This window comes from Ranitomeya variabilis, chromosome 3 (assembly GCF_051348905.1).
Source record: "Ranitomeya variabilis isolate aRanVar5 chromosome 3, aRanVar5.hap1, whole genome shotgun sequence".
NCBI lineage: Eukaryota > Metazoa > Chordata > Amphibia > Anura > Dendrobatidae > Ranitomeya > Ranitomeya variabilis.
Window position 1 is genome coordinate 267,916,377 of NC_135234.1, and position 14,186 is coordinate 267,930,562.

The 14,186-nt window shown below is 44.0% G+C and overlaps 1 protein-coding gene across 8 annotated transcripts in view; it reads right to left on the reverse strand.

The window, feature by feature from the left end:
* The window catches only part of DCAF6 (DDB1 and CUL4 associated factor 6), a 618,531-nt gene that overhangs the window by 172,035 nt on the left and 432,310 nt on the right, over positions 1 to 14,186 (reverse strand). For 4 of the 8 annotated variants that reach the window (XM_077295474.1, XM_077295472.1, XM_077295469.1 and 1 more), the window contains one exon: positions 8,850 to 8,891. The exons of the other annotated variants lie outside the window; for them this stretch is intronic. In XM_077295474.1, the coding sequence (XP_077151589.1) occupies positions 8,850 to 8,891 (42 nt within the window). The remainder of the gene's footprint in view (positions 1 to 8,849; positions 8,892 to 14,186) is intronic. 8 annotated transcript variants of the gene reach the window in all.

Here is a 14,186-nt window from a genome sequence, read left to right on the forward strand (position 1 = left end):
TCCAAACTGAAGAATGACAATCCCAGAGTCATACCACTAGTGACCACAAGAGGGAGCCAAAAAGTCAATTCACAACACCCGCCCCCCCACCACATAATCCCGCCCCCACCACATCACCACACATAATCCCGCCCCCCACCACATAACCACACAATCCCGCCCCCCACATCACCACAATCCCCCCCCACATCACCACACATAATCCCGCCCCCCCACATCACCACACATAATCCTGCCCCCCACCACACATAATTCCTCCCCCCACCACATCACCACACATAATCCCCTCACCACACATAATCCCGCCCATCCACCACATCACCACACATAATCCCGCCCCCCACATTACCACACATAATCCCGCCTCCCACATTACCACACATAATCCCGCCCCCACCACATAATCCCGCCCCCCACATCATTACACATAATCCCGCCCCCACATCACCACACATAATCCCGCCCCCCACCACATCACCACATAATCCCGCCCCCCACCACATCACCACATAATCCCGCCCCCCACCACACATAATCCCGCCCCCCACATCACCACACATAATCCCTCCCCCCACCACATCACCACACATAATCCCGCCCCCCACCACATCACCACACATAATCCCGCCCCCACCACATCACCACACATAATCCCGCCCCCCCCACATCACCACATAATCCCGCTCCCCCACCACATAATCCCGCCCCCACATCACCACACATAATCCCGCCCCCCCACCACATTACCACAAATAATCCCACCCCCACATTACCACACATAATGCCGCCCCCCCACATTACCACACAAGGCTCCGTCCCCCCCACATTACCACGCGAGGCTCCTTCCCCCCACATTACCACGCGAGGCTCCGTCCCCCCACATTACCACGCGAGGCTCCGTCCCCCCACATTACCACGCGAGGCTCCGTCCACACACATTACCACGCGAGGCTCCATCCCCCCACATTACCACGCGAGGCTCCGTCCCCCCCACATTACCACGCGAGGCTCCGTCCACACACATTACCACATGAGGCTCTGTCCACACACATTATCACACGAGGCTCTGTCCCCACACATTACCACACGAGGCTCCGTTCCCCACATTACCACACGATGCTCCGTCCCCACACATTACCACACGAGGCTCCATCCCCGCACATTACCACACGAGAATCCTGAGCGTGCCAAGCGTTAGCTGGCTGGAAACAGCTAATATATATATATATATATATATATATATATATATATATATATATGAACTAGGGACCAGGATGCATATATATGGGGGGTCCAGTATGCATATATATGGGGGGTCAGGATGGATTTATGGGAGGGGGACAGGACAAGAGAACAGGATGCATATATATGGGGGGCCAGAATGGATATATGTGGGGGGCCAGGAGGATATATGGGGAGCAGTACAAGGATGGATATATGGTGGAGCCAGGATGGATATATATGATGGAGCTAGGATGCATATATATGGGGGTCCAGGATGGATATATGGTAGAGCCAAGATACATATACACTGCGTGCAGAATTATTAGGCAAGTTGTATTTCAGAGGATTATTTTTATTATTGATCAACAACTATGTTCTCAATCAACCCAAAATACTCAAATATCAAAGCGTAATATTTTTGGAAGTTGGAGTGGGTGTTTTTTAGATTTGGCTATCTTAGGAGGATATCTGCGTGTGCAGGTAACTATTGTAGAATGTGCAGAATTATTAGGCAACTTAATAAAAACCAAATGCAATCTCATCTCGCTTGTTTATTTTCACCAGGTAAACCAATATAACTGCACAAAATTTATAAATAAACATTTCTGACATGCAAAAACAAAACAAAAAATAATTAGTGACCAATATAGCCACCTTTCTTTATAATGACACTCAACAGCCTTCCACCCATAGATTCTGTCAGTTGTTTGATCTGTTTACGACCAACATTGCGCGCAGCAGCCAAAACAGCCTCCCAGACACTGTTCCGAGAGGTGGACTGTTTTCCCTCCCTGTAGATCTCACATTTTATGAGGGACAACAGGTTCTCTATGGGGTTCAGATCAGGTGAACAAGGGGGTCATGTAATTATTTTTTCTTCTTTGAGACCTTTACTGGCCAGCCATGCTGTGGAGTAGTTGGAGGCATGTGATGGAGCATTGTCCTGCATGAAAATCATGTTTTTCTTGAACGATACCGACCTCTTCCTGTACCACTGCTTCAAGAAGTTGTCTTCCAGAAACTGACAGTAGGTCTGGGAGTTGAGCTTCACTCCATCCTCAACCCGAAAAGGTCCCACAAGTTCATCTTTGATGATACCAGCACATACCAGTACCCCTTCTCCACCTTGCTGGCATCTGAGTCGGAGTGGAGATCTATGCCCTTTACTGATCAAGCCTCAGGCCCATCCATCTGGTCCATCAAGAGTCACTCTCATTTCATCAGTCCATAAAACCTTTGAGAAGTCAGTCTTAAGATATTTCTTGGCCCACCCTTGACGTTTTATCTTATGTTTCTTGTTCAAAGGTGGTCATTTTTCAGCCTTCTTTACCTTGGCCATGTGTATATATATATATATATATATATATATATATATATATATATATATATACACACACACACACACACACACAGAGGGGCAGGATGGATTTATTGGGGGGGGGGGGGCAGGACAAGGATGGTTATATATGTGGGGGAGCCAGGATGGTTATATATGGGGGAGCCAGGATGGATATATAAGGGGGAGTCAGGATGAATATATAAGGGGCCAGGATGGATATACTGTATATTGGTGAGCCAAGATAGATATGTGTGTGTGTGTGTATATATATATATATATATATATATATATATATATATATATATATATATATATATATATATATATATATGTATATGTATATGTATATACATAGCTCCCAACCGTCCCTCACTGTGCGGGACTGTCCCGGTTTTGTTGCTTCGCCCCGCTGTCCAGCACGGGACGCTCTGATCCCGCCCCCCGCCCGCTCTCCCTCCTTGAAGACGATACTCACCTCACCTTGCTCCAGCGATGCCTGGTCTCCGCATGCACAGCTCGTCCTGAATGAGCGGTCATGTGGTACCGCTCATTAAGGTCATGAATATGCGCATACTCATGACCTTAATGAGCGGTATCACGTGACCGCTCACGCAGAAAGAAGGTGCTGTGCCGGGAGTCGGGACAGAGCGAGGGGGATGTCGGCGCAGCCGCGCGATGTGAGACAGGTGAGTATGAGGGACAGGTGAGTATGAGGGACGGGGGGATGAAGGAGGACATAAGCCGGCGCGCCATGCAAGATGGGAGCAGGAGCGGGAGCGGGGGGGTGGAGAGATAAGCCATGCATTCAGGGGGGAATATGAGCTATGCATTCAGGGGGGAATATGAGCCATGCATTCAGGGGGGAATATGAGCCATGCATTCAGGGGGGAATATGAGCCCTGCATACAGGGGGGAGAATATGAGCCTAGCATTCAGGGGGGGGGGGAATATGAGCCACGCATACAGGGGGGGGGATATGAGGCATGCATTCGCGGGGGAATATGAGCCATGCATACGGGGGGGGGGGGGGAATATGAGCCATGCATACAGGAGGGGGAATATGAGCCATGCATTCGGGGGGGGGGGAATATGAGCCATGCATACAGGGGGGAGAATATGAGCCATGCATTCGGGGGGGGGGGGGAGAATATGAGCCATGCATTCCCGGGGGAATATGAGCCATGCATACAGGGGGAGAATATGAGCCATGCATACAGGAGGGGGAATATGAGCCATGCATTCAGGGGGGAATATGAGCCATGCATACAGTAGGGGGAGTATGAGCCATGCATACAGGAGGGGGAATATGAGCCATGCATACAGGGGGGGGGGGAATATGAGCCATGCATACAGGAGGGGGAATATGAGCCATGCATACAGGGGGGAATATGAGCCATGCATACAGGAGGGGGGGATATGAGCCATGTATATGGGATGGGAGGGAGATGAGCCATGCATACAGGGGGGGGGGGAATATGAGCCATGCATACAGGAGTAAGGGGGATCATGTGGGATCATTATACAGTATGGAGAACTGTGTGGCCATTATACAGTATTGAGCATCATGTGTGGCCGTTATACAGTATGGAGCATCATGTGTGGCCAATGGCCATTATACAGTATGGAGCATCATGTGTGGTCATTATACAGTATGGAGCATCATGTGTGGCCATTATACAGTATTGAGCATCATGTGGGATCATTATACAGTATGGAGAACTGTGTGTGGCCGTTATACAGTATGGAGCACTATGTATGACCATTATACAGTATGAAGCACTGTGTGGCCATTATACAGTATGGAGCACTGTGTGACCATTATACATTATGGAGCATCATGTGTGGCAACTGCAAGAATTCAAATTGCATACATACAGTCCGGCCCAAAAGTTTGGACACACCTCATTTAAAGATTTTTCTGTATTTTCATGACTATGAAAATTGTAAATTCAGAATGAAGGCATCAAAACTATGAATTAACACATGTGGAATTATATACTTAACAAAAAAGTGTGAAACAACTGAAAATAAGTCTTACATTCTAGGTTCTTCAAAGTAGCCACCTTTTGCTTTGATGACTGCTTTGCACACTCTTGGCAATCTCTTGATGAGCTTCAAGAGGTAGTCACCGGAAAAGGTTTTCACTTCACAGCTGTACCCTGTCAGGTTTAATAAGTGGGATTTCTTGCCTTATAAATGGGGTTGGGACCATCAGTTGTGTTGAGCAGAAGTCTGGTGGATGCACAGCTGATAGTCCTACTGAATAGACTGTTAGAATTTGTATTATGGCAAGAAAAAAGCAGCTAAGTAAAGAAAAACGAGTGGCCATCATTACTTAAATAAATGAAGGTCAGTCAGTCTGAAAAATTGGGAAAACTTTGAGGGTGTCCCCAAGTGCAGTTACAAAAACCATGAAGCGCTACAAAGAAACTGGCTCACATGAGGACCGCCCCAGGAAAGGAAGACCAAGAGTCACCTCTGCTTCTGAGGATAAGTTTATCCGAGTCACCATCCTCAGAAATCGCAGGTTAACAGCAGCTCAGATTAGAAACCAGGTCAATGCCACACAGAGTTCTAGCAGCAGACACATCTCTACAACAACTGTTAAGAGGAGACTTTGTACAGCAGACCTTCATGGTAAAATAGCTGCTAGGAAACCACTGCTCAGGACAGGCAACAAGCAGAAGAGACTTGTTTGGGCTAAAGAATACAAGGAGTGGACATTAGACCAGTGGAAATCTGTGCTTTGGTCTGATGAGTCCAAATTTGAGATCTTTGGTTCCAACCACTGTGTCTTTGTGCGACGCAGAAAAGGTGAACGGATGGACTCTACATGCCTGGTTCCCACCGTGAAGCATGGAGGAGGTGGTGTGATGGTGTGGGGGTGCTTTGCTGGTGACACTGTTGGGGATTTATTCAAAATTGAAGGCATACAGAACCAGCATGGCTACTACAGCATCTTGCAGCAGCATGCTATTCCATCCGGTTTGCGCTTAGTTGGACCATCATTTATTTTTCAACAGGACAATGACCCCAAACACACCTCCAGGCTGTGTAAGGGCGATTTGACCAGGAAGGAGAGTGATGGGGTGCTACGCCAGATGACCTGGCCTCCACAGTCACCAGTCCTGAACCCAATCGAGATGGTTTGGGGTAAGCTGGACCGCAGAGTGAAGGCAAAAGGGCCAACAAGTGCTAAGCATCTCTGGGAACTCCTTCAAGATTGTTGGAAGACCATTCCCGGTGACTACGTCTTGAAGCTCAATAAGAGAATGCCAAGAGTGAGCAAAGCAGTCATCAAAGCAAAAAGTGGCTACTTTGTAGAACATAGAATATAAGACATATTTTCAGCTGTTTCACACTTTTATGTTAAGTATATAATTCCACGTGTGTTAATTCATAGTTTTGATGCCTTTAGTGTGAATTTACAATTTTCATAGTCCTGAAAATACAGAAAAATCTTTAAATAAGAAGGTATGTCCAAACTTTTAGTCTGTACTATAGATACATTTATCGTATTTAAAAATTCAGAGCATTTGTGCTTCAGACTCCACAATCGGTGCTATCCACCATGTAAAATCTATTTTCTTATTTCATTTTTTCTACAACAACATTTAGTATATAACATAAAGCATCTTGTAAGATAGTACAAGTTCTAGATCAGGATTTGGCCATCTGAAAAGCACTACAAAAATGTTTTAAAATGTTAAAGGCATTGTCAGGGCTGAAATGAAAAGTCTGAACTCACAATCAAGGCAGTGGAAAAGAGGGCAAATAGCTCCGCTCTGTGACAACTATGGTGGAAGTGAGTGATTGTACCATGTCAGGCACACTCCATGTATACTCCTTTTTCCCTTTCCGAACTCTTACCTACTGGCTAGGATTGGCAAGGTACGTGTTTTGTCTTCTGCTATATCGGCATTTATAATCACTCACTTCCACCATAGTTGACACAGAGCGGAGCTATTTACCCTCTTTTCCACTGCCTTGATTGTATGTTCATATATGATGTTTTATGATGACCTGTTTCTTCATATTGGCTCTATGGATTTAATTGTCGTTTTGTGTCATTTTTGTATATACCTTCCTTATTTTTGTACTGGTTGTACCTCTTATTTTGTTTATTTTGTTATGACATTGTAGTGACTGATGAAAGTCCTTATGGACTGAAATGTTTCAAGTGCTACAAATAAATTTATCTACTATTGCTGAAGTTGAGTGCTAGACTTCCTTTTTACTTCAATTACGAGTTTGTAGACACCAAACATGTCTAGGTTCTCTTTTATCTAAGTGGTGAAAAACAATTCCAAACTTTGCTAAAAAAAAATGTGCAATTTTCCAATACCCGTAGCGTCTCCATTTTTTGTGATCTGGGGTTGGGTGATAGCTTATTTTTTGCGTGCCGAGCTGACGTTTTTAATAATACCATTTCGATGCAGATATGTTCTTTTGATCACCTGTTCGCCGCGGCGACCAAAAAAACATAATTCTGGCGGTCTGAATTTTTTAAAGTGCTATGCCGTTTAGAGATCAGGTTAATTCTTTTTTTATATTGATAGATAGGGCGATTTTGAAAGTGGTGATAGAAAATATGTGTAGGTTTGATTTTTTTTTTATTGTTTCATTTTGAATGGGGTGAGAGGGGGGTGATTTAAACATTTTTTTTTTTTTTTTAATTTTGCCATGCTTCAATAGCCATGGGCGGCTAGAAGCTGGCATAGCCTGATCGGCTCTGCTACATAGGTGCGATGCTTAGATCGCCCCTATGTAGTAAAATTGCAGCATTGGTATGAGCGCCGTCCACAGGGTGGCGCTCACAGCAATCCGGCATCAACAACCATAGAGGAGACCTCTGGTTGTTATGCCAATGCACCGATGACCCCCGATCACGTGAAGGGGTCAGCGATGCGCGTACTTCCGGCTGCACAGCCGGGAGCGCTTGTTAAATGCCCTGTCAGCGTTTGACAGTGGCATTTAACTAGTTAATAGCGGCGGGTGGATCGCGATTTCACCTGCCGCCATTGCGGGCACATGTCAGGTGTACAAAACAGCTGACATGTCCCAACTTTGATGTGGGCTCACAGCCGGAGCTCACATCAAAGGAAAAGATGCGACCTCCGCCGTACTAGTACGGCGGAGGCCGCGAAGGGGTTAATTTAACTATATTATGAAACCATACAAAGACATCTCACCCAATTCCAATATATTGGATGCACTATAAAAATTAGAAAGAGTATTGGGTTCAATATTTGGTAAGAAGTTAGACATTTTGACTAAACTTCTGTATTGTTTCAGAATATACCTTAGCTAAATTGTATATGGGCAGTGTCACCACCTTTCTTCTGCATTTGGAAATCTGAAGAGCTCATATTACATCCCAAATTGCTCAATAAGCCTGAAGGGGGAGAGATAATTCTCAATTTTGTTGCACCACACAGACTTACTAACCTTTAGTGATGAGCGAATATACTCGTTACTTGAGATTTCCCGAGCACGCTCGGGGGTCCTCCGAGTATTTTTTAGTGCTCGGAGATTTAGTTTTTCTTGCCGCAGCGGAATGATTTACATCTGTTAGCCAGCATAAGTACATGTGGGGGTTGCCTGGTTGCTAGGGAATCTGACTAAAAAATACTCGGTGGACCCCCGAGCATGCTTGAGCAATCTCGAGTAACGAGAATATTCGCTCATCACTACTAACCTTGTGTTATCTTTTCACAACTCCTAAACTTAACAATTGCGACATTGGTTTAAAAAATGGCTCTATCATTTCCAAATGACATTCCTTCGTCTTCCTTCTCTACTATGTTTTAGCCTATGCATACCACACTACCAACCTTTGTGTTTATGTCAAGTTCTTTGGCCTATCTAAACACTGCATAAGAGAACATTTGGATGGGGATGATACTTAAGCTTAACAGTCTATTTAATTCAGTGGAAAGTAATAGGTTACCAATATTGTCTAAGCTTTATTTTTTTGTAATTAAACCCCCCATATATTAAATATTAATTATATTATATATTACAAATATTAATATTATATATTAAATATTAAATATTTGGGTTAATTGTAGTGCTTTTAAGGAAACCACAAATACTCATGTCATATAAAAGCAAAAATAAAAAATAAGCTAACGGTACAAAAAAAAAAAAGATTTGCATGTCAGCAAATCATTTCTTAACCTATAAAGTTCAAGCTTTTAGACTACAGTATATTTGTTTTACTCTTTAAAACTCATGCAGCAAACTTGTTAGTAAAACCTTACCAGTCAAAATGTATATAAATTACCTTGTTAATCTATCACTTACTGATGGCCCTCCGGCACTTAATCTGTCAAGATGAGAAGACATAGGTTACTAAAAACCAATAAAGAAAGGTTCCTTCTAAGTCACTTTGCGCCACGCATAAAGGGATTTTCCTAGACTACAATACAGAAAGCCTATCCATAGGGTACAGGAAAGATATACGGTATATCTTGGTACCGTGTTAGCCAGTAGATAGAAAAATATTTAGAATTGAGAGTCCTCAGTGCTTGATACCTTTTAATGGCTAACCGAAAAGATGATAACAAATTGCAAGCTTTTGAGACTACTCAGGTCTCTTCATCAGGCAAAGACTAAAAGAAATTCTGGAAAATCATATTTATGCACAACACATCACAGAGAAAAAAAAAACATGGATAAGATAGGTGACATGAAGCAGAATTACCATGAGTGATAAACAGTTATGTCCATAAATATTGGACCAGTTCTTAGATAAGGAATATTTTATTGTCCTCTGATTGGGGTCTGGTTCTGTTGTGATGACCCCACATGGTCTGAGGGGCAAATTCCTTAGTTCCTTAGTTGATGTAAAAAAAAATAAATCCATGCAACACATTCATTCCTGCACTAAGACTGTCAAAGGTCGTCATCAGCTTATATTCCCATAATCTTCTGTCTATTTGAGATTTGAAGTTACCCTTTAATACAAGTAATTTCATGTCCATAATGTTATGATCAGGGAGACAGACATGTATTGCCACAGGTAGATCCATTCTTTTTTCTCTTATTGTGTGGCGATGAGAATTCATTCTGTTCTAAGCTTTTGCCCTGTCTCCCCCACATGCAGACCCCCAGTTGGACATTTAGTACAAATAATTAGGTACACCACATTAGAAGTGACGCAGCTGAAAGTACCTGGTATCTTGTAGTCCTGATATGAATTGGGGATCTTTATCTTGTCCGTGGTCATTATAAATGGACACGTTTTACATTTTTTCTGATTGCAAGGAAGGGTACCTGCAGCTGTTGGAGAGGACAGGGAGCTTTTGACAATGATGCTTCTTAGATTTGGGGGCTGCCTAAAACACAGTAGAGGGGGGTCTGGAAAAATGGATTGTAAGCGGGCATCTTTTTGTAGTAAAGGTTGTAATTTCCGTGCGGCTCCCCTTAGCACCTCCAGATTTGGATTGTAGGTAACTACTAGAGGTACCCGGTTATTTTCTTCTTTAGCTTTGTAATGTAGCAGGTGATTCCTTGATAGTCTGGTGGCTCTTGTAATCTGGTTTTCAATTGTTCTTGGATGGTAGCACTGATTCAAAAAGGTCTTTCTGAGGTGACCAAGGTGTTCATCCCTATCCATTGGGTTGGAACATATACGATTGTATCTGATGGCTTGGCTGTAGACAATAGTTTTTTTATGTGTTTTGGATGGAAACTGTCCCATTTAAGGTATGTTGGACGGTCGATTGGCTTCTGATACAGGGATGTCTCTATTTTATTGTTCTGCAGCTTAATGATGGTGTCCAAAAAGATAATTTCAGTACAGGAGTAGAAGAGTGTCAAGTTGATGGTAGGATGAAATTGATTAAACTGTTCATGGAACGTCTTTAGCTGTGGCTCAGACTCCGTCCAGATGATTAAGATGTCATCAATGTAGCGGTAGTAGACCAGAGGTCTGATGGAACACGAGGACAAAAAGTCACTTTCAAGCTTGGCCATGAAAAGATTTGCATACTGTGGAGCCATTTTACTTCCCATTGCTGTGTCAGTCTCCTGTAGATAGATCTTGTTGTCAAATTCAAAGTAATTGTGGGTGAGACTGAATTTTGAAGTTTCACCACAGAATCCACATCAGTCCCTACAGTCAGGACTACAAGTCACTTCTAATGTGGTGTACCTAATTATTTGTACTAAATGTCCAACTGGGGGTCTGTATGTGGGGGAGACAGGGCAAAAGCTTAGAACAAGAATTAATTCTCATCTCCACACCATAAGAGAAAAAAGAATGGATCTACCTGTGGCAATACATTTTTGTCTCCCCATTCATAACATTATGGACATGAAATTACTTGTTTTAAAGGGCACCTGTCACCCCCAAAATGGCTGGTGAGGTAAGCTCACCGGCATCAGGGGCTTATCTACAGCATTCTGTAATGCTGTAGATAAGCCGCCGATGTTACCTGAAAGAGGAGAAAAAGACGTTAGATTATACTCACCCAGGGGCGGTCCCGCTCTGGTCCGCGTCTGATGGGTGTCTCCGGTCCGCTCCGGCGCCTCCCATCTTCGTTCCATGACGTCCTCTTCGGGTCTTCGCGCCGCGGCTCCGGCGCAGGCGTACTTTGTCTGCCCTATTGAGGGCAGAGCAAAGTACTGCAGTGCGCAGGCGCCGGAAAGGTCAGAGAAGCCCGGCGCCTGCGCAATGCAGTACTTTGCTCTGCCCTCAATAGGGTAGACAAAGTACGCCTGCGCCGGAGCCGCGGCGCGAAGACCCGAAGAGGACGTCATGGAACGAAGATGGGAGGCGCCGGAGCGGACCGGAGACACCCGTCGGACGCGGACCAGAGCGGGACCGCCCCTGGGTGAGTATAATCTAACGTCTTTTTCTCCTCTTTCAGGTAACATCGGCGGCTTATCTACAGCATTACAGAATGCTGTAGATAAGCCCCTGATGCCGGTGAGCTTACCTCACCAGCCATTTTGGGGGTGACAGGTTCCCTTTAAAAGGTAACTTCAAATCTCAAAGAGACAGAAGAATATGGGAATATAAACTGATGATGACCTTCGACAGTCTTAGTGCAGGAATGAATGTGTAGCATGGATTTATGTCTTTTTACATCAACTTAGGAACTAAGGAATTTGCCCCTCAGACCATGTAGGGTCATCACAACAGAACCAGACCCCAATCAGAGGACAATAAAATATTCCTCATCTAAGAACTGGTCCAATATTTATGAACCGTTTATCACTCATGGTAATTCTGCTTCATGTCACCTGTCTTATCCATGTTTTTTTTCTCTGTGATGTGTTGTGCATAAGTATGTAATTCTCCAGAATTTCTTTTAGTCTATTCCTGATGAAGAGACCTGAGTAGTCTCGAAAGCTTGCAATTTGTTACCATCTTTTCAGTTAGCCATTAAAAGGTATCAACCAAGGACTCACAATTCTAAAAATATTTTTCTATCCATAGGGTAGGCGATCAAGGTCAGATATTTGGTGGTCAAACTCCCACTACTCAGTTGACAGAAAGCCCATGTCCCCTTTAATGTTTGCCAAGAACAGCAGCTGTAGTTGGTATTCACTTGAATAGAATTTATCTGAAGTGAGTTGCAATACCAGGAAATACAAAAAGCTGTATCAGATAATAATAATAATAATAATTTTATTTCTATACCGCCAACATATTCAGCAGCACTTACATTTTAGAGGGGACTTGGACAGACAATAGACATTACAGCATAACAATAAGCACAGATCAACAGATAAGCATAGATCAACAGATACCAAGAGTAACGAGGGCTCTGCTTGCAAGCTTACAATCTATGAGGAAATAGGGGAGACACGAAAGGTGGATGGTAACATTTGCATTCGTTGTTCAGACGAGCTATAATGCAGGAAATCGGGTGTTCATATAATACTGCATGAACCGGTTATCAGCCAGTATATGTAAAAGTACAGACACAGAGGGCTATTAAATGCATAAAGCGTATGAGAACATGATACGAGAAACCTGGTTATGGTAAAAATTTTGAATGGGCAACACAGGGATAGTTAGATTAATGTGTTGAGGTGGTAGGCCAGTCCGAAGAAATGCGTTTTTTGTGCACACTTAAAACTGAGGGTATTGAGGATTAGTCAAATTAACCTGGGTAGTGCATTCCAAAGAATTGGCACAGCACGTGAAAAGTCTTGGAGCCGGGAGTGGGAGGTTCTGATTATTGAGGATGTTAACCTCAGGTCATTAGCAGAATGGAGGGCACAGTTGGGTTGAGATGAGGGAGGAGATGTAGGGTGGTGCTGAGCCATGGAGTGCTTTGTGGGTGAGGGTAATACGTTTATACTGAATTCTGGAGTGGATGGGTAACCAGTGTAATGACTGGCACAAGGTAGAGGCATCGGTGTAACGGTTGGTGAGGAATATGATCCTGGCTGTAGCTTTCAAGACAGATTGGAGAGGGGAGAGTTTGATAAGAGGGAGACCGGTTAGTGGAGAATTACAATAGTCCAGGCGAGAATGAATAAGAGAAACAGTAAAAGTTTTTGCAGAGTCGAATCTAAGAAAGGGTCAAATTCTAGAAATGTTTTTGAGGAGCAAATGACAAGAGCGAGCCAGTGATTGGATGTGGGGGGGTGAATGAAAGCTCTGAATCAAGTATGACCCCAAGACAGCAGGCGTGTTGCTGGGGAGTAATGGTAGAACCACACACGGAAATGGCAATGTCAGGCATAGGTAGGTTAGTAGAGGGAGGAAACACAAGGAGTTCAGTCTTTGACAGGTTCACTTTTATACAGATGGAGGACATGATGTTGAAGACAGTGGTAAGACCATGTTTTCTAAAAAGGCAGGTGTGATGTCAGGAGAGGAGGTATATAATTGGGTGTCAACAGCATAGAGATGGTACCGGAATCCAAATCTACTGATTGTTTGGCCAGTAGGGGCAATATGCAAAGAGAAGAGGAGGGGGCCTAGGACTGATCCTTGAGGAATCCGAACAGTAAGGGGAAGATGAGAGGAGGAACCAGCAAAAGATACAGTGAAGGAGTGGTCAGAGAGATAGGAGGAGAACCAGGAGAGAATAGTGTCCTTGAGGCCACAGGAGCGGAGCTTAGTGAGGAGGAGCTGATGATCAACAGTATTGCAAAGATACCAGAAGAGAGAGGTTGAATATTTTTGTTAGGTGAGTGGTGACAGCAGGGGAAAGGGACTGTACAATATGTGACGGAATAGGGTCACTGGCGCAAGTAGTAGGGCGAAAAAATGCAAGAAGCCTGATCACTTTTTCTGTGACTGGTTCAAAATCAGAGAGTGAGCTGGATGCAGTGGGGGAGGGAGGACAGTGCATGGTAGAAGGGGATTGGGAGAACATTTCATGTCAGATATGGTCAATTTTTTCTTTAAAATAATTGGTCAAGCTGTCAGCGTGGAGATCCGTGGTTGGGGCCTGCACTCTTGGGTTGAGTAGGGAATGAAAAGTGTCAAAGAGACATTTTGGGTTATTGGATAGTGAGGTGATTAGAGTATTGAAAAAGGTTTGTTTGGCGATGTGAAGGGCAGTGTTGTATATTTTAAGCATAAACTTATAATGGATGAAATCTTCGGGTAGATTGGATTTTGTCCACAGCCATTCGGTGCACCGCTGTAGGA